This window comes from Somniosus microcephalus, chromosome 1 (assembly GCF_052327205.1).
Source record: "Somniosus microcephalus isolate GS21.2 chromosome 1, FLI_Smic_1.0, whole genome shotgun sequence".
Lineage (NCBI taxonomy): Eukaryota > Metazoa > Chordata > Chondrichthyes > Squaliformes > Somniosidae > Somniosus > Somniosus microcephalus.
Genome location: NC_140987.1, coordinates 462,998,393 through 463,021,958, shown reverse-complemented (window position 1 = coordinate 463,021,958; position 23,566 = coordinate 462,998,393). Strand labels below are relative to the sequence as shown.

At 45.1% G+C, this 23,566-nt stretch overlaps 1 protein-coding gene across 1 annotated transcript in view; it reads left to right on the top strand.

Moving 5' to 3' along the window:
• The window catches only part of LOC147125394 (importin subunit alpha-4-like), a 52,534-nt gene that overhangs the window by 21,370 nt on the left and 7,598 nt on the right, over positions 1–23,566 (top strand). Inside the window, exons 9-14 of the mRNA XM_086002418.1 lie at positions 9,038–9,207; positions 9,970–10,014; positions 10,102–10,233; positions 21,339–21,467; positions 21,997–22,101; positions 23,175–23,246. Coding sequence (XP_085858544.1) covers positions 9,038–9,207; positions 9,970–10,014; positions 10,102–10,233; positions 21,339–21,467; positions 21,997–22,101; positions 23,175–23,246 — 653 coding nt within the window. The remainder of the gene's footprint in view (positions 1–9,037; positions 9,208–9,969; positions 10,015–10,101; positions 10,234–21,338; positions 21,468–21,996; positions 22,102–23,174; positions 23,247–23,566) is intronic.

Below are 23,566 nucleotides of genomic sequence, written 5' to 3'. Positions count from 1 at the left end.
TTGCCCTTGAGAAGATGGTGGTGAGCCGCCTTCTTGAACCGCTGCAGTCCATATGGTGTAGGTACACCCACAATGCTGTTAGGAAGGGAGTTCCAGGATTTTGGCCCAGCGACAGTGAAGGAACGGCGATACAGGTCCAAGTCAGGATGGTGTGTGGCTTGGAGGGGAACTTGGAGGTGGTGATGTTCCCATGCGTCTGCTGCCCTTGTCCTTCTAAGTGGAAGAGGCCACGGGTTTGGAAGGTGCTGTTGAAGAAGCCTTGGCGAGTTGCTGCAGTGCATCTTGTAGATGGTACACACTGCAGCCACAGTGCGCCGGTGGTGGAGGGAGTGAATGTTGAAGGTGGTGGATGGAGTGCCAATCAAGCGGGCTGCTTTATCCTGAATGGTGTCGAGCTTCTTGAGTGTTGTTGGAGCTGCACTCTGCTGTAAACCTTTATAATTCTATTATTATATTGGTAGAAAGCTAATCTGTTCCATTTTTCCACCATTTACAGCAGGGAGCCAGATATAAATGCCAAAACCAGTGATCTCTCAAAAAATGTGAAAGCCCCCCCGATACAAACAATTTACAGTATACGCAAAAATCCAGGCTCACCATACACAAAACAAAGAAAGTCCCCGAAACACACACATTCCCTGTAACACTTGGTTGGCTGCCTGTACTTTATTCACCTTTTGTGTAATTCACTGTCTGGCCTGGTCTGCTTCTGTTGTCCACTGTCCTCTCCTGCCTCCTTGCTTGATCTAGTCCATTGCCATCCATTATGCTGCACTGCTGCTTGCTTCCCGCTGTGATTCCATCCCCTCCTGTTTCTGTATTTGCTGCTGCCCAAGGCTTGAAAACGCAGAAGCTCCGTTCACAACTCTTTAAACCTCTTAAGCCTGGAAGACTTGTAAGGGCTAATTCCTGATTGCAGTAACAAGGTTGCTTCCTTTACTGGCTTAAATCCACCAACCAGGGAACAGCCTTTTCTAATTCACCAGACCTAGAAAGTTTAAGGAGCCAAAGCTGTGCGCCAGAGTCATCTTGGACACTCCCAAACTAACTCTGTCTTGTATGGATAGATCATTGTATTTGTTTTTAGCATATACTATTTACATAGGATTACATCAGATATACGGCACAGAAACAGGCCATTCAGCCCAACCAGTCCATGCCGGTGTTTATGCTCCACTCGAGCCTCCTCCCGTCTTTCCTCATCTAACTCTATCCGCATAGCCCTCTATTCCCTTCTCCCTCATATGTTTGTCCAGCCTCCCCTTAAATACATCTAAACTATTCGCTTCAACCACTCCCTGTGGTAGCGAGTTCCACATTCTCACCACTCTCTGGGTAAAGAAGTTTCTCCTGAATTCCCTATTGGATTTCTTGGTGACTATCTTATATATTGATGGCCTCTAGTTATGCTCTTCCCCACAAATGGAAACATTCTCTCTGTATCCACTCTATCAAAACCTTTCATAATTTTAAAGACCTCTATTAGGTCACCCCTAAGCCTTTTTTCCAAGGGAAAAGGGACCCAGCCTGTTCATCCTTTCCTGATGTGTATACCCTCACATTTCTGGTATCATCCTTGTAAATCTTCTCTGCACCCTCTCCAGTGCCTCTATATCCTTTTTATAATATGGCGACCGGAACTGTACGCAGTACTCCGAGTGTGGTCTAACCAAGGTTCGATACAGGTTTAGCATAACTTCCTTACTTTTCAATTCCATCCCTCTAGAAATAAACCCTAGTGCTTGGTTTGCTTTTTTATGGTCTTGCTAACGTGCGTCGCAACTTTTAGTGATTTGTGTATTTGTGCTCCTAGATCCCTTTGTTCCTCTACCCCACCTAGACTGGCACCTTCCAACTGATGTGACCTCCCTATTCTTCCTACCAAAATGTAATACCTCACATTTATCTGTGTTGAACTTCATTTGCCAATTATATGCCCATTCTGCAAGTTTATTCATGTCCTCCTGTAACTTGTTGCAGTCGTCCTCAGTATTGACTATCCCCCCAATTTGGTGTCATCTGCAAATTTAGAAATTGTGTTTTTGATTCCTAAGTCTAAATCGTTAATATAAATTGTGAACAGCAGTGGTCCCAGCACTGATCCTTGTGGAACACCACTACCCACCTTCTGCCACTGTGAACAGCTACATAAGAAATAGGAGCAGGAATAGGCCACTTGGCCCCTCGAGCCTGCTCTGCCATTCAATAAGGTCATGGCTGATCTTGGGCTCAAAGCCACTTCCCTGCCCGCTCCCCATAACCCTTCACTCCCATATCTTGCAAAAATCTGTCTATCTCCACCTTAAATGTATTTAATGACCCAGCCTCCACGGCTCTCTGGGGCAGAGAATTCCACAGATTTACGACCCTCTGAGAGAAGAAATTCCTCCTCATCTCAGTTCTAAAAGGGCGACCCTTTATTCTGAAACTATGCCCCCGAGTTCCAGATTTCCCCACGAGGGGAAACATCCTCTCTGCATCTACCCTGTCGAGCCCCCTCAGTATCTTATATGTTTCAATAAGATCACCTCTCATTCTTCTAAATTCCAATGAGTATAGGCTCAACCTTTCCTCATAAGTCAACCCCCTCATCTCTGGAGTTAACCTAGTGAATCGTCTCTGAACTGCCTCCAATGCAAGTATATCCTTAATTAAGGAGACCAAAACTGTATGCGTACTCAAGGTGTGGCCTCACCAATACCCTGTACAGTTGTAGCAGGACTTCCCTGCTTTTATACTCCAACCCCCTTGAAATAAAGGCCAACATTCCATTTGTCTTTCTGATTACTTGCTGTACCTGCATGCTAACTTTTTGTGTTTCATGCACGAGGGCCCCCAGGTTCCTCTGAACTGTAGCATTTTGTAATCTCTCTCCATTTAAATAATAGTTTGCTTTTTTATTTTTCCTGCCAAAGTGGATAACCTCGCACTTTCCCACATTTTACTCCATCTGCCAAATGTTTGCCCACTCACTTAGCCTGTCTATATCCCTTTGCAGGTTCTTTGTGTCCTCTGCACAACTTGCTTTCCCACCCATCTTTGTATCATCCACAAAAGTATACCCTTTACCCTTACTCTCTGATTTCTGTCCTAAAGCCAGCTAGCTATCCATTCTGCTACTTGTCCCCTGACTCCGCATTCTCTGACCTTGTTCATCAGTCTATTATGGGGTACCTTATCGAAGGCCTTTTGAAAATCCAGATAAATGACATCTACTGCATTACCATTGTCTACTCCAACACAAAAAGAAAATACTTCAGATGCTGGAAATCTGAAATAAAAACAGACAATGCTGGAGATACTCAGCAGGTCAGGCAGCATCTGTGAAGAGAGAAACAGAGTTAACGTTTCAGGTCGATGACCTTTTGTCAGAACTGGAAAAAAAGCAGGGAATGGAACGGACTTTTAAGCAAGTATAGGGGCTGGGAAAGGGGGAGGGGATGAAAGAACAAACGGGAAGGTCTGTGATAGGATAGAAGGCAGGGGAGGTTAAGAGACATTGAGAGATATTCAAGGCAAAACGCGGGGCTCCCCAGCTAGTAAATAATAAATGGGTAGTAAGAGGAGGGGTGGGGCAGATTAGGGACCAAAATGGAGACCTACGTATGGAGGCAGAGGGCATGGCTGAGGTACTAAATGAGTACTTTGCCTCTGTCTTAACCAAGGAAGATGATGCTGCCAAAGTCATAGTGAAAGAAGAGATAGCTGAGATACTGGATTGGATAAAAATTGTTAAGGAGCAGCTACTAGAAAGGCTGGTTGTACGTAAAGTCGATAAGTCACCAGGACCGGATGGGATGCATCCTAGGATGCTGAGGGAAGTAAAGGTGGAAATTGCGGAGGTACTGGTCATAATCTTCCAATCCTCCTTCGATACGGGGCTGGTGCCAGAGGACTGGAGAATTGCAAATGTTACACCCTTGTTCAAAAAGGGTGTAAGGATAAACCCAGCAACTAAGGGCCAGTCAGTTTAACCTTGGTAATGGGGAAGCTTTTAGAAACGATAATCCGGGACAAAATTAACAGTTGCTTGAACAAGTGTGGATTAATTAAGGAAAGCCAGCACGGATTTGTTAAAGACAAATTGTGTTTAACTAACTTGATTGCGTTTTTTGATGAAGTAACGGAGAGGGTTGATGAGGGTAATACGGTTGATGTGGTGTACATGGATTTCCAAAAGGTGTTCGACAAAGTGCCACATAATTGGCTTGCATGCAAAGTTGAAGCCCATGGAATAAAAGGGACAGTGGCAGCAAGGATACGAAATTAGCTAAGTGACAGGAAACGGAGAGTAGCGGTGAACGGTTGTTTTTCGGATTGGAGGAAGGTATACAGTGGTGTTCCCCAGGGGTTGGTACTAGGACCACTGCTTTTCTTGATTATATATTAATGACTTGGGTGTACAGGGCACAATTTTAAAATTTGCAGATGACACAAAACTTGGAAGTATAGTGAACAGTGAGGCGGATAGTGATAGACTTCAAGAGGACATAGACAGGCTGGTGGAATGGGCGGACACGTGGCAGATGAAATTTAACGCAGAAAAGTGTGATGTGATACATTTTGGTAGGAAGAACGAGGAGAGGCAATATAAACTAAAGGGGGTCCATGAACAGAGAGACCTGGGGGTATATGTGCAGGTGGCAGGGCAGGTTGAGAAAGCGGTTAAAAAAGCATACGGGATCTTGGTCTTCATAAATAGATGCATAGAGTACAAAAGTAAGGAAGTTATGATGAACCTTTATAAAACACTGGTTCGGCCTCAACAGGAGTATTGTGTCCAATTCTGGGCACCGCACTTTAGGAAGGATGTGAAGGCCTTAGAGAGGGTGCAGAGGAGATTTACAAGAATGGTTCCAAGGATGAGGGACTTTAGTTACGTGGATAGACTGGAGAAGTTGGGGTTGTTCTCTTTGGAGCAGTGAAGATTGAGAGGAGATTTGATAGAGGTGTTCAAAATTATGAGGGGTCTGGACAGAGTAGATAGAGAGAAACTGTTCCCATTGGTGGAAGGATCGAGAACCAGAGGGGACAGATTTATGGTGATTGACAGATGATCTAAAGACGACATGAGGAAAAACTTTTTTACGCAGCGAGTGGTCAGGATCTGGAATTCACTGTCTGAGAGGGTGGTGGAAGTAGATTCAATCGTGGCTTTCAAAAGGGGAATTGGATAAATACCTGAAGGGAAAAAATTTGCAGGGCTACGGGGAAAGGGCGGGGGAGTGGGACTCGCTGAAGTGCTCTTGCAGAGAGCCGGCACGGGCTCGATTGGCTGAATGGCCTCCTGTGCTTTAAACATTCTGTGATTGTATGATTAAGATTTTGAGGAGATTTAATGGAGGTTTTTATAATAATAGGTTTAATTTCAGTCCATGTGGCTAGGCTGTTAGGTTAGGGACCAGCAGAAATGACCTGAGCATAGAGCTCAGTTAGAAATCAGCAGGTGCTTCATTCCACAGACTCCTCACCATTAGTGCAGGCTCACTGCAAGCAGTCAGTAGGGCAGTGGACGAGTTCTCGAGTGTGGCCAAGGTAACCTCATATAGAGTTAGCTAGGATATTGGCAGATATCTCTGTCACCGACATTTACTGGAACTTGTGTGAGAGCCATTGTGGTTGGATGTAAATTTCCCGGAGTTTCCTTTGCCTAAATTGACTTCTCCCAGGAGATTAGGAACATAGCAACAGGAGTAGGCCATTCAACCCCTCGCCTGTTCCACCATTCAATGAGATCATGGCTAATCTGTGACTTAACTCTATATACCTGTCTTTGCCCCATATCCCTTAGTACCTTTGGTTAACAAAAGCTATCAATCTCGGATTTTAAATTAACAATTGATCTAGCATGAATTGCCATTTGCGGAAGAGAGTTCCAGATTTCTACCGCCCTTTGTGTGTAGAAGCGTTTCCTAATTTCACTCCTGAAAGGTCTGGCTCTAATTTTTAGACTATGCCCCCTAGCCCTGGCGGAAATCGATTGCGTGAGGTGGGGGCTGTCGGATCGGCTCGCTGCAACTGCTGGTCTTTTCCTGTTGTTTTTGTATGCAGACAAATTAGGGAAATGAGTAAAAAACATAGAATAATAATCATGGGGGATTTCAACTACCCTGATATTAATTGGACAGAAGAGGTAGGTAAAGGAGATAAGGGGATAGAGTTCCTACAATATGTACAGGACTCCTTTCTAACCCAATATGTAAAAAGCCCAACAAGGGAGGATTCGCTATTGGATCTAGTAATGGGAAATGAACCAGAGCAGACAAGAGAAGTAAAAGTAGGGCAACATCTAGGCATTAGTGATCATAATATAGTATGCTTTAAGCTGATAATTGAGAAGGATATAAGTATGACAAAAACCAGGTTAATAGATTGGAGAAAAGCTGATTTTGAGGGGCTGAGAATAGAACTTGGGGAAAATAAAATGGGCAGCAATATTGGCAAACAGCAATGGGAAACATTTAAAACCGTGTTCAACAGAGCGCAGGAACAATATATTCCGCTAAAAGGAAAGAACAAACTAAACATTAATGAGACTCCATGGATGAATAAAGCCATAAGGGACCAAGTGAGGGTAAGGAAAGAGGCATACATTAAGTACATAGACAGCAGGGGGGTGTATGATAAGGGAGAATACGAAGAGATTAGGAGAGAAGTCAAAAAAACAATTAGGGAGGCAAAGAAGAACTATGAAATTAAATTATCAAGGAACATAAAACAAAATAGTAAAATATTTTACAGGCACATCAATAAAAAAAAAAGGAAGGATGGGATGGGAATAGGGCCATTAAGGGATAGACAGGATAATACCACAGGTAACAATAGAGAGATGGCAGAAATATTAAATAATTATTTTGCTTCAGTATTTACTTGAGGATCCCTGATTATAATCGCTCAACCTTTGGTGGCCGTGCCTTCTGTTGCCTGGGCCCTAAGCTCTGGAATTCCCTGCCTAAACCTGCCCGCCTCGCTACCTCTCTTTCCTCCTTTAAGACGCTCCTTAAAACCTACATCTTTGACCAAGCTTTTGGTCACCTGCTCTAATTTATCCTTATGTGGATCAGTGTCAAATATTTTGTCTTAAAATACTCCTTGGGACGTTTTACTACGTTAAAGGCGCTATATAAATACAAGTTGTTGTTGTTACCAGGGAGATAGAACAGGTGGACATGACATTGGATGATGAGATTAGTAATGAGATAAATGCATTTCAAATAAAAAGAGGGGATATATCAAATAAACTAATCAAACTCAAAAAGGATAAAACTCCGGGTCCGGATGGATTGCATCCACGCATTTTTAAAAATCTCAGGAAGAGATAGCAGAGGCGTTACTAAACATATTTAATAATTCGTTAGAGAAAGGTGTAGTGTCAGAGGACTGGCGGATAGCTAACGTAATATCTATATTTAAGAAGGGAGATAGAACATGTCCAGGGAATTATAGATCAGTCAGCTTAACATCAGTGGTAGGAAAAATAATGGAATCCTTACTAAAGGAGAAAATAGAAGAACATCTAGAAACCAAAAATATAATTGGGAATAGTCAGCATGGATTTCAAAAGGGAAAGTCTTGCTTGACCAACTTCATTGAAGTTTTTGAAGAGGTAACAGAGAGTAGACAATGGTGATGCAGTAGATGTAATTTATCTGGATTTTCAAAAGGCCTTCAATAATATACCCCATAATAGACTGATGAACAAGGTCAGAGAATGCAGAGTCAAGGGACAAGTAGCAGAATGGATTGCTGGCTGGCTTCAAGACAGAAAGCAGAGAGTAGGAGTGAAGGGTAGCTATTCACACTGGCAGAGCTGGGTAGTGGTGGTCCACAAGGATCAGTGCTGGGACCACTGCTGTTCACAATTTATATTAATGATTTAGACTTAGGAATCAAAAACACAATTTCTAAATTTGCGGATGACACCAAATTGTGTGTGTGGGGGGGGGGGGGGGGGATAGTCAATACTGAGGAGGACTGCAACAAATTACAGGACGACATTAATAAAATTTCAGAATGGGCATATGAAGTTCAACACAGATAAATGTGAGGTATTATATTTTGGTGCAAAGAATAGGGAGGTCACTTATCATCTAGGCATTAGTGATCATAATATAAGGTGGGGTAGAGGAACAAAGGGATCTCGGAGTAAAATACAGAAATCACTAAAAGTTGTGACACAGGTTAGCAAGGCCATAAAAAAAAAAGCAAACCAAGCACTAGGGTTTATTTCTAGAGGGATGGAATTGAAAAGTAGGGATGTTATGCTAAACTTGTATCGAACCTTGGTTAGACCACACTTAGAGTACTGCGTACAGTTCTGGCCGCCATATTATAAAAAGGATATAGAGGCACTGGAGAGGGTGCAGAGAAGATTTACAAGGATGATACCAGAAATGCGAGGGTATACACATCAGGAAAGGATGAACAGGCTGGGTCTCTTTTCTCTTGAAAAAAGAAAGCTGAGGGGTGACCTGATAGAGGTCTTTAAAATTATGAAAGGTTTTGATAGAGTGGATACAGAGAGAATGTTTCCACTTGTAGGGAAGAGGCCATCAATATAAGATAGTCACCAAATCAAATAGTGAATTCAGAAGGAGCTTCTTTACCCAAAGAGTGGTGAGAATGTGGAACTCGCTACCACAGGGAGTGGTTGAAGCGAATAGTATAGATGGATTTAAGGGGAGGCTGGACAAGCATATGAGGGAGAAGGGAATAGAGGGTTATGCTGATAAAGTTGGATGAGGAAAGACGGGAGGAGGCGCAAGTGGAGCATAAACGCCGGAATGGTCTGGTTGGGCCGAATGGCCTGTTTCTGTGCCGTAATCCTATGTAAATTCATATGAGCTGAAGAAAATGAGATTTTAGTTGGAAAATAACGGGGGACCTGGCGGTTAAGTGGTGGCAGTGAGCATCACAAGCACTTTAGTGTGACTTATGCCAGAAGAGGCGCGGTGTGCGAGTGCGTAGAGGCGCGGTGTAAATCGGCAATGCATCGACTATTTGCTTCCCTCTAACGGAACCTTCCCTCTCTGTTCAGGTGATGGTCCCCAATGTAGAGACTATGTCATCAGTCTAGGAGTGATAAAGCCGCTGCTCTCGTTTATTAATCCTTCTATCCCAATCAGCTTCTTACGGAATGTGACCTGGGTTATTGTAAATTTGTGCAGAAATAAAGACCCACCACCACCAGCAGAGACCATTCAAGAGGTAGGTTTCATTCACCAGTTCCCGTTAATGACCACTATGCTGTTTGTATTGTGAGGCAGAGTATTATTTCACCATGAAACTTCATTTCATGTTTTTATTTCTCTGGCAGCAGGTCCTCGTGTCTCCACAGTCCCCCTTTCCTGCTTAATTACGTTCGTCTAACGATTACTAGAGGTCTGATTCTAGGGTGGGGTCAGCATGACTCAATCACTGCCAGCTGCAGTCAGCAGATTCACTGTCGCCCCTGAGCACGGGCTGGGATGTAGGGGCTGTGCCTGGGAGCTGCTGCCTGATGCTAACTGTGTCTTTTACTCCACAGTAAATGCATGTTGGAGTTAATTAAAGCATCCAGGCTAACCCAGAGCCCTGGAAATACTGATTTGCAGCAAGCTGATGGAAGGCATTGATGTGGTGATGTACCATCCCAGAACCTACAGGACTCCGTTCCTTAAGCCACCTTGTGAATACCAACTGAAATGAAACCTGGTTGATTTGAGCGGAGAGTATTCTTCTTTCTAAAACATGGGAACAGAATACTGACCATGTGGGATAATACATGGGTATTATCACATTGCCACCTCAGCCTTGGTACATCACCTTTTGCTGGGATAGGGATTTCTCTTCCATACTGAGTGTAGAACAATTTTGTGATGGAGCTGCTGAATTTGTTACCTATTTGAGGCACGTTTTTAATGAAATGATCTCACCAATGATTTTAATGGATGGATAATATGTGACGAGGACTCTTTTTTTGTTCTGCAGTTGCTGCCAGCTTTGGGTGTATTAATACAACACAGTGATACGAATGTAAGTATTTAGAAAATTCATCCTGCAGTTTGCAAACCCTGACGCTAGTCTCTAATTGCTTGGCTTAACAACCATTTGTTATCTCAGATTCTAGTTGACACTGTCTGGGCTCTGTCCTATTTGACGGACGGTGGAAACGAGCAGATTCAGATGGTGATAGACTCTGGCGTCGTGCCTCATCTAATTCCACTTCTCAGCTGCCAAGAGGTTAAAGTTCAGGTAAGCTTAAAAAAAAACTACACAATTTTCCATCGGCTGCAGTGATGGGCCAATGAGATTAGTGCTTTGTATAGACTGGTACAGTGATGGGCCAATGAGATTAGTGCTTTGTATAGACTTGCAGTGATGGGCCAATGAGATTATTGCTTTGTATGAATTCATCACCATTTTGTGTGTGGAGGAAACCAGAGAATGTAGCAAGAAATATAGATTATTTGTAATCCTCATTCTTCAACCCATATCCCCATAAACTTCTTATTCTGGTGTACTGGTCAGAAATGGAGCTAACATTAGGTGCTGATGCTGCCATTGTAAGAATGTAAGAAGTCACACAACACCAGGTTATAGTCCAACAGCTTTATTTGAAATCACAAGCTTTCGGAGCGCTGCTCCTTCGTCAGGTGAAGTGGAGAGAAGCATACAGGCACAGCATATATAGTCAGAGAAAACTGCCAGATGATTACAGGTAATCTTTCTAACTGCCCTTTATCACACCTCAGCAGAGAGATAATCACAGCAATCAAAGGTGTGAATGGTGTCCAAATAGGTCAGTCAGGAAAACATTACATCAAAGAACAATGAGGTGGGGTCACAAGGGGTCAAATGTTGCAGATGCTGGCGTCTGTATGAAAAACAAAAAACAAACAAAAATTTTTTTTGCTGGAAATCACAGCAGGTCCAGCCGCATCTGTGCAGAGAGAACAAGCCAACGACCACTCGAGTCTGGATGACTCTACGTCAGGTGGGGTTACATGTAGTGTGACATGAACCCAAGATCCTGGTTTCTTGGGTTCATGTCACGCTACATGTAACCCCACCTGACGTAGAGTCATCCAGACTCGAGTCGTCGTCGGCTTGTTCTCTCTGCACAGATGCGGCCGGACCTGCTGTGATTTCCAGCAAAGTTTTTTGGTTTTTTTCTGTTTTTCATACAGACCCCAGCATCTGCAACATTTGACCCCTTGTGACCCCACTTCATTGTTCTTTGATGTAATGTTTTCCTGACTGACCTGTTTGGACACCATTCACACCGTTGATTGTTGTGATTATCTCTCTGCCGAGGTGTGATAAAGGGCAGTTGGAAAGATTACTTGTAATCATCTGGCAGTTTTCTCTGACTATATATGCTGTGCCTGTATGCTTCTCTTCACTTCACCTGACGAAGGAGCAGCGCTCCGAAAGCTTGTGATTTCAAATAAAGCTGTTGGACTATAACCTGGTGTTGTGTGACGTCCTACATTTGTCCACCCCAGTCCAACACCGGCATCGCCACATCATTGTAAGAATGGACAGAGACTGCAGTCCTTGTCCATGTAGCTGGAATGAGAGTTCTAGACGCAGAGGTCAAACACTCAAGTTTATTATGGGTTACGTGAGCATATGCAGGCAACACCCCAGAACCCATGGCAATGCTGAGCTGCAGAAGATCACGAGTTAGTCATTGAGCTCTCCTTTCTAAATCTGCTTCTTACTCTTCTAACTTAGCTTTATAACCTTGCCCTTTTTATATCTCAGTCAGTGCATTACTTCACATCGATTCCATGGCCCTTATACACTGCACCAGCTCGAACCAGTCTTTACCAAGAAGTTCCTAGAAGAATTATTAATTTGGCAGGGGGTTGGGCACCAGGATGTAGCATTAAAAAGGAGAAACAAGGTGCACAAAGGAGTGGGAGAGACAGATAGCACGAGAGTAAGAAATAGTACGGTATTAGGTGGGGCCAGACTAAGAGAATACAAGGACTAAGATAGGTTTACAGTGCATGTGTGTAAACGCACGAAGCGTGGTAAATAAAGTTGGTGAGCTGCAGGCGCAAATAGGGAATATGATGTTGTGGCGATAACGGAGACCTGGCTCAAAGAAGGGCAGGATTGGGTACTAAATATTCCTGGATATAAGGTGTTCAGGAAAGATAGGGAAGGAAAGAAAGGAGGTGGGGTGGCAGCATTGAAGAAGGCGAATATTATAGTGCTGGAGAGAGAGGATATCCTGGAGGGGTCAAGGACAGAATCTATTTGGTTAGAGTTGAGAAACAGTAGAGGTGCCATTACACTACTAGGTGTATTCTATAGACCACCAAATAGTGGGAAGGCTATAGAGGAGAGAATTTGCAGGGAAATTGCAGAGAGGTGCAAGAACTATAGAGTAGTGATAATGGGGGACTTCAATTAACTTAATATAGACTCAGATAGTAATGTAAAGGGCAGAGAGCGGGAAGATTTTCTCAAGTGTGTTCAGGAGAACTTTCTTGATCAGTACGTTTCCGGCCCAACGAGGAAGGAGGGATTGCTGGATCTGGTTCTGGGGAATGAGGTGGGTCAAGTTTCAGTAGGGGAACATTTAGGGAACAGTGATTATAATATAAGGTTTAGGTTAGTTATGGAAAAGGACAAAGAGCAATCGAGAGTCAAAATACCTAATTGGAGGAAGGCAAATTTCAGTGGGTTGAGAACGGACCTGGCCCGGGTAAATTGGAATCAAAGATTAGGAGGCAAAACTGTAATTGAACAATGGGCTGCCTTTAAAGAGGAGATGGTTCAGGTACAGTTGAGGTACATCCCACAAGGGGGAAAGGTAGGGCCACCAAAGCCAGAGCTCCCTGGATGACGATAGAGATAGAGAGTAAGATAAAGCAGAAAAAGGGGGCGTATGACAGATGTCAGGTTGAGAATACAAGTGAGAACCAGGCTGAATGTAGAAAGTTCAGAGAGGAAGTGGAAAAAGGAACTAAGAGGGGCAAAGAGGGAATATGAGAATAGACTGGCAGCTAACATAAAAGGGAATCCAAAAGTCTTCTATAGGTATATAAATAGTAAATGGGTAGTAAGAGGAGGGGTGGGGCCGATTAGGGACCAAAATGGAGACCCACACATGGAGGCAGAGGGCATGGCTGAGGTACTAAATGAGTCTGTCTTTACCAAGGAAGATGATGCCAGAGTCAGTGAAAGAGGTGGTAGTTGAGATACTGGTTGGGAGAAAAATTGATAGAGGAGCTACTAGAAAGGCTGGCTGTACTTAAAGTAGATAAGTCACCAGGACTGGATGGGATGTATCCTAGGATGCTGAGGGAAGTAAAGGTGGAAATTGCGGAGGTACTGGCCATAATCTTCCAATCCTCCTTGGATACGGGGGTGATGTCAGAGGACTGGAGAACTGCAAATGTTGCACCCTAAGGATAAACCCAGCAACTACAGGCCAGTCAGTTTAACTGCAGTGGGGGGGAGGGGGGAAGCCTTTAGAAACGATAATCAGGGACAAAATTAAGTCACTTGAACAACTGTGGATTAATTAAGGAAAGCCAGCACGGACTTGTTAAAGGCAAATCGTGTTTAACTAACTTGATTGAGTTTTTTGATGAGGTAACAGAGGGTTGATGAGGTAATGCGGTTGACGTGGTGTACATGGATTTCCAAAAGGCGTTTAATAAAGTGCCAGCAAAGTTGAAGCCCATGGAATAAAAGGGACAGTGGCAGCATGGATACAAAATTGGCTCAGTGACAGGAAACAGAGAGTAGTGGTGAACGGTTGTTTTTCGGACTGGAGGAAGGTATACAGTGGTGTTCCCCAGGGGTCGGTTCTAGGGCCACTGCTTTTCTTGATATATATTAATGATTTAGACTTGGGTGTACAGGGCACAATTTCAAAATTTGCAGATGACACAAAACTTGGAAGTACAGGTATAGTGAACAGTGAGGAGGATAGGGATAGACTTCAAGAGGCATAGACAGGCTGGTAGAATGGGCGGAGCCATGGCAGATTAAGTTTAATACAGAAAAGTGTGAAGTGATACATTTTGGTAGGAAGAACGAGGAGAGACAATATAAACTAAAGGGTACAATTCTAAAGGGGGTGCTGGAACAGAGACACCCGGGAGTATATGTGTACAAATTGTTGAAGGTGGCAGGGCAGGTTGAGAAAGCGGTTATAAAAGCATACAGGATCCTGGGCTTCATAAATAGAGGCATAGAGTACAAAAGAAAGGAAGTTGTGATGAACCTTTATAAAACACTGGTTTGGCTACAACTGGAGTATTGTGTCCAATTGTCGGCATTGCACTTTAGGAAGGATGTGAAGGCCTTGGAGAGGGTGCAGAAAAGATTTACTAGAATGGTTCCAGGGATGAGGGACTTCAGTCACGTGGATAGACTGGAGAAACTGGTGGTTCTCCTTGGAGCAGAGAAGATTGAGAGGAGATTTGATCGAGATAGAACAGCTGATTCAATGGGGAAGAACAGAGGCGGGGGTGTCTGCTGCCTGATCAACAACAACTGGTGTACAGATGTCCAGGTACTTTCACAACACTGTTCACCTAATCTGGAACTACTAACAATCAAGTGCCGCCCTTTTTATTTACCGCGGGAAATCTCTGCTATTCTCATGGCAGCTGTTTACATCCAGCCACGAGCCGACACTAACACTGCACTGAGCGAACTTTAGAGTGAGGTTAGCAAACTTCAGAACCAGTATTCCAAGGCAGTTCCCATCATTGCGGGAGACTTTAACCACTGTAATCTAAAGAAAGTATTGCCGAAATACTTTCAACACATCTCCTGTCCGACGAGAAACGGAAAAACTCTAGATCACTGCTACACAACAATAAAACACGCCTACCGTGCCATTGCTCGGCCGGGCTTCGGCAAGTCAGACCACGTCTCCATGCTCCTACTTCCTGTTTACAAACAGAAGTTAAAGAGCACACCCACAACAGTGAAAACGGTGCGAAGCTGGACAGCGGACACAGAACTACAACTGCGGGGCGGGCTGGAAATAACGGACTGGAGTGTTTTCAAGAACCCAGACCTGGATGTGTATGCAGGCCACGTCACTGGATACATCAACAGACTGGTGGATGAAGGCATTCCTACCAAGACTGTCCGTTCATTTCCCAACTGCAAACCATGGATGAACTCAGACATCCGCAACAAACTAAGAGAACGGTGTACCGCTTTCAAATCAGGGGACACCGAACTCTACAAGAAGGCTAAGTATGACCTCAGAAATGCCATCAAAACAGCAAAAAGAGACTATAAGAACAAACTGGAGTCCCAGTACGGCGGGAGCTCTGACGCCAGACGCATGTGGCAGGGACTAAGGGCCATCACCAACTACAAGGGGAGCTCAGCGGGAGTCACCAACACCGATCCCTCCCTACCAGACGAGCTGAACACTTTTTATGCTCACTTTGAGAGGGAGAACACTGGAGCTGGCCATCAAAACCCCCAGCCACCCAGAGGATTACACATTACAGCTGACTGAGTCCGAGGTCCGGAGAACCTTCAGGAGGGTGAAAGCACGGAAGGCAGCCGGCCCAGACGGGGTTTCACCCCGTGTCTTCAAGACCTGCGCAGACCAGCTGGCTCCTGTGTTTACGGACATTTTTAACATCTCACTGCAGCAGTCTGTTGTACCAGTGTGCTTCAAGGAGACAACCATTGTGCCGTTACCTAAGAAGACCAAGGTAACAGGCCTCAATGACTATCGACCCGTGGCTCTAACATCTATAGCCATGAAGTGCCTGGAAAAGCTGGTCATGACACACATAAACAGCATCATCCCCGACTCCTTGGACCCGTTCCAGTTCGCATACAGGGCGAACAGGTCTGTGGACGATGCCATCTCCCTAACACTACACACTGCCCTGGAACATCTAGACAGGAGGGACACTTACGTCAGACTGTTGTTCATTGACTACAGTTCTGCATTTAATACTATTGTTCCCTCCAAGCTGGTCCTGAAACTGAGGGACCTAGGCCTGGGCTCCCCATAGAGTCATAGAGTTATACAGCACGGATAGAGGCCCTTCGGCCCATCGTGTCCGTGCCGGCCATCAAGCCCTGTCTAATCTAATCCCATATTCCAGCATTTGGTCTGTAGCCTTGTATGTTATGGCATTTCAAGTGCTCATCCAAATGCTTCTTAAATGTTGTGAGGGTTCCTGCCTCCACAACCCTTTCAGGCAGTGAGTTCCAGACTCCAACCACCCTCTGGGTGAAAAAGTTCTTTCTCAAATCCCCTCTAAACCTCCCGCCCTTTACCTTGAATCTATGCCCCCTAGTTATTGACCCTTCTACTAAGGGAAAAAGCTCCTCAGTATCCATCCTATCTATGCCCCTCATAATTTTGTACACCTCAATCATGTCCCCCCTCAGCCTCCTCTGCTCCAAGGAAAACAAACCCAATCTGCCCAGTCTTTCTTCATAGCTGAAGCGCTCCAGCCCTGGTAACATCCTGGTGAATCTCCTCTGCACCCTCTCCAAAGCGATCACATCCTTCCTGTAGTGTGGCGACCAGAACTGCACACAGTATTCCAGCTGTGGCCTAACCAGTGTTTTATACAGCTCCATCATAACCTCCTTGCTCTTATATTCTATGCCTCGGCTAATGAAGGCAAGTATCCCATATGCCTTTTTTACCACCTTATCCACCTGTTCCGCCGCCTTCAGGGATCTGTGTACTTGCACACCCAGATCCCTCTGCCCCTCCGTCTTGTCTAGGGTCTTACCATTCATTGTGTATTCCATTGCCTTGTTAGTCCCCCCCAAAGTGCATCACCTCGCACTTTTCCGGGTTAAATTCCATTTGCCACTGTTCCGCCCATCTGACCAACCCATCTATATCGTCCTGCAGACTGAGGCTACCCTCCTCGCTATTTACCACCCTACCAATTTTTGTATCATCCGCAAACTTACTGATCATACCTTTTACATTCATATCCAAGTCATTAATGTAGACCACAAACAGCAAGGGACCCAGCACCGATCCCTGTGGCACCCCACTGGCCACAGGCTTCCAGTCACAAAAACAACCTTCGACCATCACCCTCTGCCTTCTGCCACTAAGCCAGTTTTGTATCCAATGTGCCAAGGCACCCTGGATTCCATGGGCTCTTACCACCTTGACCAGTCTCCTGTGCGGGACTTTATCGAAGGCCTTACTGAAATCCATGTATACCACATCCACTGCGTTACCCTCATCCACACACCTAGTCACCCCCTCAAAAAATTCAATCAAATTAGTCAGACATGATCTTCCCTTGACAAAGCCATGTTGACTATCCCTGATTAATCCTTGTCTCTCCAAGTGGAGACTAATTTTGTCCCTCAGAATTTTTTCCAATAATTTTCCTACCACTGATGTTAGGCTCACTGGCCTGCAGTTCCCTGGTTTTTCCCTACTTCCCTTCTTGAATAATGGTACTACATTAGCGGTTCTCCAGTCCTCTGGCACATCCCCTGTGGCCAGAGAGGTCCTGAATATATGTGTTAGAGCCCCCGCAATCTCTTCCTTTGCCTCACACAGCAGCCTGGGATACATTTCATCCGGGCCTGGGGATTTATCCATTTTTAGGCCTGCTAAAACCGCCAATACCTCCTCCCTCTCGATGTTAATATGTTCGAGCATAGCACAGTCCCCCCGCCCTATTTCTATGTCTACATCGTCCTCCTCCATAGTGAAAACAGATGCAAAAAATTCATTTAGAACCCCTCCTACATCTTCCGGCTCCACACACAGATTGCCACTTTTGTCCCTAATGGGCCCTATTTTTTCCCTAGTTATCCTCTTACCCTTAATATACTTATAAAACATCTTAGGATTTTCCTTTATTTTGCTCGCCAGTGTTATTTCATGGCCCCTCCTTGATCTCCTAATTTCTTTTTTAAGTATCCCCCTGCACTTTTTGTACTCCTCTAGGGCTTCCTCCGTCTTTAGCCTTTTGTATCTGCCAAAAGCCCTCCTTTTTTTCCTAATCCATTCTCGTATATCCCCTGACATCCAAGGTTCCCTGTGGTTTTTGGAACCACCCTTGACCTTTACGGGAACATGTTGCCATTGTATGATCTCAATCTCCCTTCTGAAAGCCTCCCATTGCTCCGATGCGGATTTTCCTACAAGTAGCTGATCCCAGTCCATTTTGGCCAGATCCTGCCTTATCCTATTAAAATCGGCCTTCCCCCAATTTAGAACCTTTATTTCCGGCCCATCCCTGTCCTTTTCCATGACCACCTTAAATCTCACCATATTATGGTCACTGTCACCAAAGTGCTCACCTACTAGCACTTTTTCCACTTGGCCGGCCACATTCCCTAGAATTAGGTCCAGTACCGCCCCCTCTCTTGTAGGACTTTCTACATGCTGGCTCAAAAAGCTCTCCTGGATGCACTTTAAGAATTCTACACCCTCTGAGCCTTTCACACTTTGACTATCCCAGTTAATATTGGGGAAGTTGAAATCCCCCATTATTATTACCCTATTATTTGCACATTTCTCTGAGATTTGCCTACATATCTGTTCCTCTATCTCCCCCTGACTGTTTGGAGGCCTATAGTACACTCCCAGCAAAGTGCTTGCCCCCTTTTTGTTTTTAAGCTCCACCCATATGGCTTCATTAGAGGAACCTGCTAATATATCATCCCTCCTTACTGCAGTAATTGACTCCTTAATTAATATTGCGACACCCCCTCCTCTTTTACCTCCCCCTCTGTCTCGCCTGAAGATTCTGTACCCCGGAATATTGAGCTGCCAGTCTTGCCCCTCCCTCAACCATGTCTCCGTGATAGCAACAATATCATACTCCCATGTGTTTATCAACACCTTCAGTTCATCCACCTTATTTGCAAGACTCCTTGCATTAAAATAGATGCCATCCAGCCTTGCCCTTATATATTTGCCCTGTCTACCAAGCTGACTTGTTTTTTTCTCTATAATTGGCAGCACATCACCCCCTATTTCAGCTCCCCTCTGTATCCCATCCCCCTGCCAAGTTAGTTTAAACCCCCCCCCCATCTGCAATTAGATTCTGGATTTCCTGACTGGTAGGCCTCAAGTGGTGAAAATAGGGAACAACACCTCATCCACTTTGGTCCTCAACACCGGAGTGCCACAAGGCTGCTGCCTCAGTCCTTGGCTGTACTCTCTGTTTACACATGACTGTACAGCCATACACAACAACAGCCGGATCATCAAGTTTGCCGACGACACCACAGTAATTGCCCTGATAAGCAATGACGACGAGACGGAGTACAGAGATTAGATAGTCCAGCTGATGAGATGGTGCAATGACAGCAACCTAGCCCTGAACGTTGGCAAGACTAAGGAGCTCATCGTGGACTTCAGAAGCCACCGAGGGAACCACCACCCCATCAGCATAGACGGGACACCAGTGGAAGTCGTCAGTTGCTTCCAATTCCTGGGACTGCAGATCTCCGATGACCTGGCCTGGAACCACAATACTGAGGCCATGCTGAAGAAGGCACACCAGCGCCTCTACCCTCTACGGTGCCTGAGGAAATGCAGCATAAGCACACAGTGGCTTGTGAACTTTTACCGCGGCACCATAGTGTCCTGACTGGTGGTGTCAATGTGTGGTATGGTAACACCACTGCACAGGACAGGAAAGCCATCCAGAGGGTTGTGAGGACGGCAGAAAAGATCATCGGGTGTGACTTCCGTCCATCGAGGAGACCATTCAGACCAGGTGTCAGAACAAGGCCCGCTCCATCATCCAGGACCCCAATCACCCTGGGCACGAACTGTTCTCCCTCCTGCGGTCCGGCCGTCGGTACCGCAGCATTCGAACCAGGACCAGCAGGTTCAAGAACAGTTTCTACCCACAGGCAGTGCGCCTACTGAACTGCTAACCACACTGCTCCACATATCAGTCACATTCTTCCCCCCCCACCCTGGAACTGTATATCACTTGAACTGTGAGCGCACAAGAACATTCTTGATCACTGGACTGTGTGCACATAGGACTCTTGTACCTCAACCTTAACTTATAACTTATAGAACTTATAACTCATTTGTACATTGCACACTGCATTTTTACTTATATATTATACTTATATTACCATATACTTATATATTACTATTACTTCCAGTGGTAATAGAGGCTTTTTGCACGATTCATCATATCCTGCAACTTGGACTGTCATTGCTATACTTATTTGCTTATTGTATATTTCTATATTTATACTTGTTTTTACTTTTGCTTTTTATATTTATACTTATATTGTGGGAGTGAGCGGGGAGTAAGCATTCCATTGTACCAGTTACATATGGCAATAAAATAATCTTGAATCTTGAGATGTTCAAAATCATGAGGGGTCTAGACAGAGTAGAGAGAAACTGTTCCCATTGGCGGAAGGGTCGAGAACCAGAGGACATAGATTTAAGGTGATTGGCAGAAGAACCAAAGGCGACATGAGGAAAAACTTTTTACGCAGCGAGTGGTCAGGATCTGGAATGTACTTCCAGAAAGGGTGGTGGAGGCAGATTCAATCGTGGCTTTCAAAAGGGAGTTGGATAAGTACCTGAAGAGAAAAATTTGCAGGGTTACGGGGAAAGGGCGGAGGAGTGGGACCAGCTGAAGTGCTCTTGCAGAGAGCCGGCACGGGCTCGACGGGCCAAATGGCCTCCTTCTGTGCTGTTATGATTCTGAGTTCCAGGCTGCCTAAAGATCTCTCATCTGTGGTCCCAGAGGCTCTCAGAAGATGCTGGTGTTCAGGTTAAACAAAGCAGTGAATGTGCCCTATTATGGCTACACTACTAAAAAGTTGGTGTCTCGGCATGCAGGACTTGAGAAAGTTCAGAATTAAATGTAATCAATGTGCTGTGTAACCTTGATTAGGCTGTTACTGACCGGTGAAGGCCGCACTGTCGAGGCTTTTAACCTTAGGATTCTCAATGCAAAATGGACCCCTCACTTGCTTTGGATCACTGAACACCATTGATGCCGCCACATTCTCACAGCACCTTCAGGGAAAGGACAGAGTGCCAGAGGAGCAGGAAGCAGACTTCCTCCTTTCCGAGATTAGTCGGGATCTGAGAATGAGGATTACAAAGAGCAATCTGAATAGCTCCCAATCATAATACAGTAATCCAATCAGGGCATTCAGGTGATGGGCGCGGTACCTCATTTTACACATTGATCAATATATCCATGTACTGCAATATTTATTCAGTCAAGTGGAGTAACTGTGGCCTTCACTAAGGCATGCAATACGCTGAGATCAAACTCTTTCGGTGTGCTGACACATAATGTGATGGAGTTGACACCCAGTACAGTTTGATGTGTATGAAATGTTTGCCTCCCTTTCTTTCACAGACAGCTGCGCTGAGAGCTGTGGGTAATATCGTCACCGGCACTGATGAGCAGACGCAGATCATATTGAACTGTGACGTACTCTCCCACTTCCCAAACCTCCTCACCCATCCAAAGGAGAAGATCAACAAGGTAACTTTTTCCTCAACTTTATTTTGTAGATTTTTAACTTGTTTTCTTCCTGGAGGTAGGAGGCGCTGGCTCGAGCTGGGCCGCCATTCCCCACCGACAGCCCGTGATACCTGATCCTCAGCAAGTGCTGGCTGTTGACTCTACAGCGGAGAGAATGACCGCACTTTCCAGCTGGAGCTTGTGGATCGGGATCGGGAGCAGGAACCGCGACAGGTTTTTCACGCCTCCGTTTCTAACCCAGGGGAACTGAGGCTAGCCTGGGTCTTACCCTGCTTGAAATTGACTCAGCACCAAATATGGGATTTAAAGTTTGTTTTTCTTTAAACTAAAGCTTAAGTAAGCAACCAAAATTCTACCGAGCCTTTGAATTCTTGATTTTTATTGAATATCCATAAGTTCTGTTCTGGCACGATTGGCAATGTTTGAAGTGAGCGGGGTAGAGTGTTGCTACAAGTATAAAAGAGCAGGCTGTAAAGTCAATGTTGTAATGTGATGCAAGATGTGTAAACTGTGGGAATGTTCTGTGCAGGAGGCCGTGTGGTTCCTTTCAAATGTCACCGCTGGAAACCAGCAGCAGGTGCAATCAGTAATAGACGCTGGGCTCATTCCTATGATCGTCCATCATCTCACCAAAGTAAGTACACTTCCTGCTCTGTCAACAGTTACCTGCATCAACTGTATTTTTATTTTTTACTAAATGTTTGGAATCCTTAACATTCCTGCGTGTACCAGTTTGAAAAACACCTGCTGAGTGAAATGGAGCCAGCAGTACTCAGTTATAGTGTCGCTCCATGGCCTGGTAAACAGTCCTCAGCTCCTGCACGCCTACAGATATCACGCTGTGCTCTGAGGGAGCACCGCACTGTCGGAGGGGCAGTACTGAGGGAGCGCCGCACTGTCGGAGGGTCAGTACTGAGGGAGTGCCGCACTGTCGGAGGGGCAGTACTGAGGGAGCGCCGCACTGTCGGAGGGGCAGTACTGAGGGAGTGCTGCACTGTCGGAGGGGCAGTACTGGGGGAGTGCCGCACTGTCGGAGGGGCAGTACTGGGGGAGTGCTGCACTGTCGGAGGGGCAGTACTGGGGGAGTGCTGCACTGACGGAGGGGCAGTACTGGGGGAGTGCTGCACTGTCGGAGGGGCAGTACTGAGGGAGCGCTGCACTGTCGGAGGGGCAGTACTGAGGGACGCCGCACTGTCGGAGGTGCTGTTAATCTGCCTGTTCAGGGGAATGTTAAAATCCCATGAAATCAATTAAAGAAGTGTTTTTCCCAGTGTCCTGGCCAATATTCCTCCCTCAATAACACCTTCAAAAACGGATCCAATCGGTTCTTCTTCTGTTTATGGGATCTTTCTGTGCAGAGTTGGCTGCCATGTTTGCCTGTGCAACAGTGACACTTCAAAAGCAATTCATTGTTTGTGAAGGGCTTTGCATGTCCTGACACTTCATATAAATGCAAGTTATTTCTTTTCTCTGGTTTTGTCCAGTTTTATTTATCCTGTTTTTAGTTGAATTTAGTGAAGAAATGGCTTGAATGATTCGAGTAGTTTGATATCTTCATAATCCCTGGTCATTTCCCCAGTAATGTGTCTCTGGAGCTAACCCCTGAGCAGTCTGAGGATAGGGTAATAACTATTTGTCATGTGAGTTGTGTTTAAATATTCAATAACTAATGACTTAACTTCATGAAATTATTGTCGTGTCTTCTAGGGAGATTTTGGGACACAGAAGGAAGCAGCGTGGGCCATCAGTAACCTGACTATTAGTGGGAGAAAGGAACAGGTAACTGCACCTTTTAGCAATACGGAAGCGCCAAGTCATTTGGAGGCCAGTGCGTGTGTGGTGGACACATAGAGTCATAGATAATCTGGCCTTTCTCATGGACCTTGCGCTTTTCGCCGTACTTCCTTCATTTTCCTAAACATACATTTCCACAATATTTGGCTAGAAAAGAAAGTCAGACAATCTTTATTACGTGTTTTTAATCTGGTAATAATTGTCATGCAGAGCAATTCGGATCTGGAAATATTTTAATTTTAGACAGAGTAACGGGAGTTTGAACACCATTCATTGGGTAGAAAGTCGGAGCTTGAACACCATTC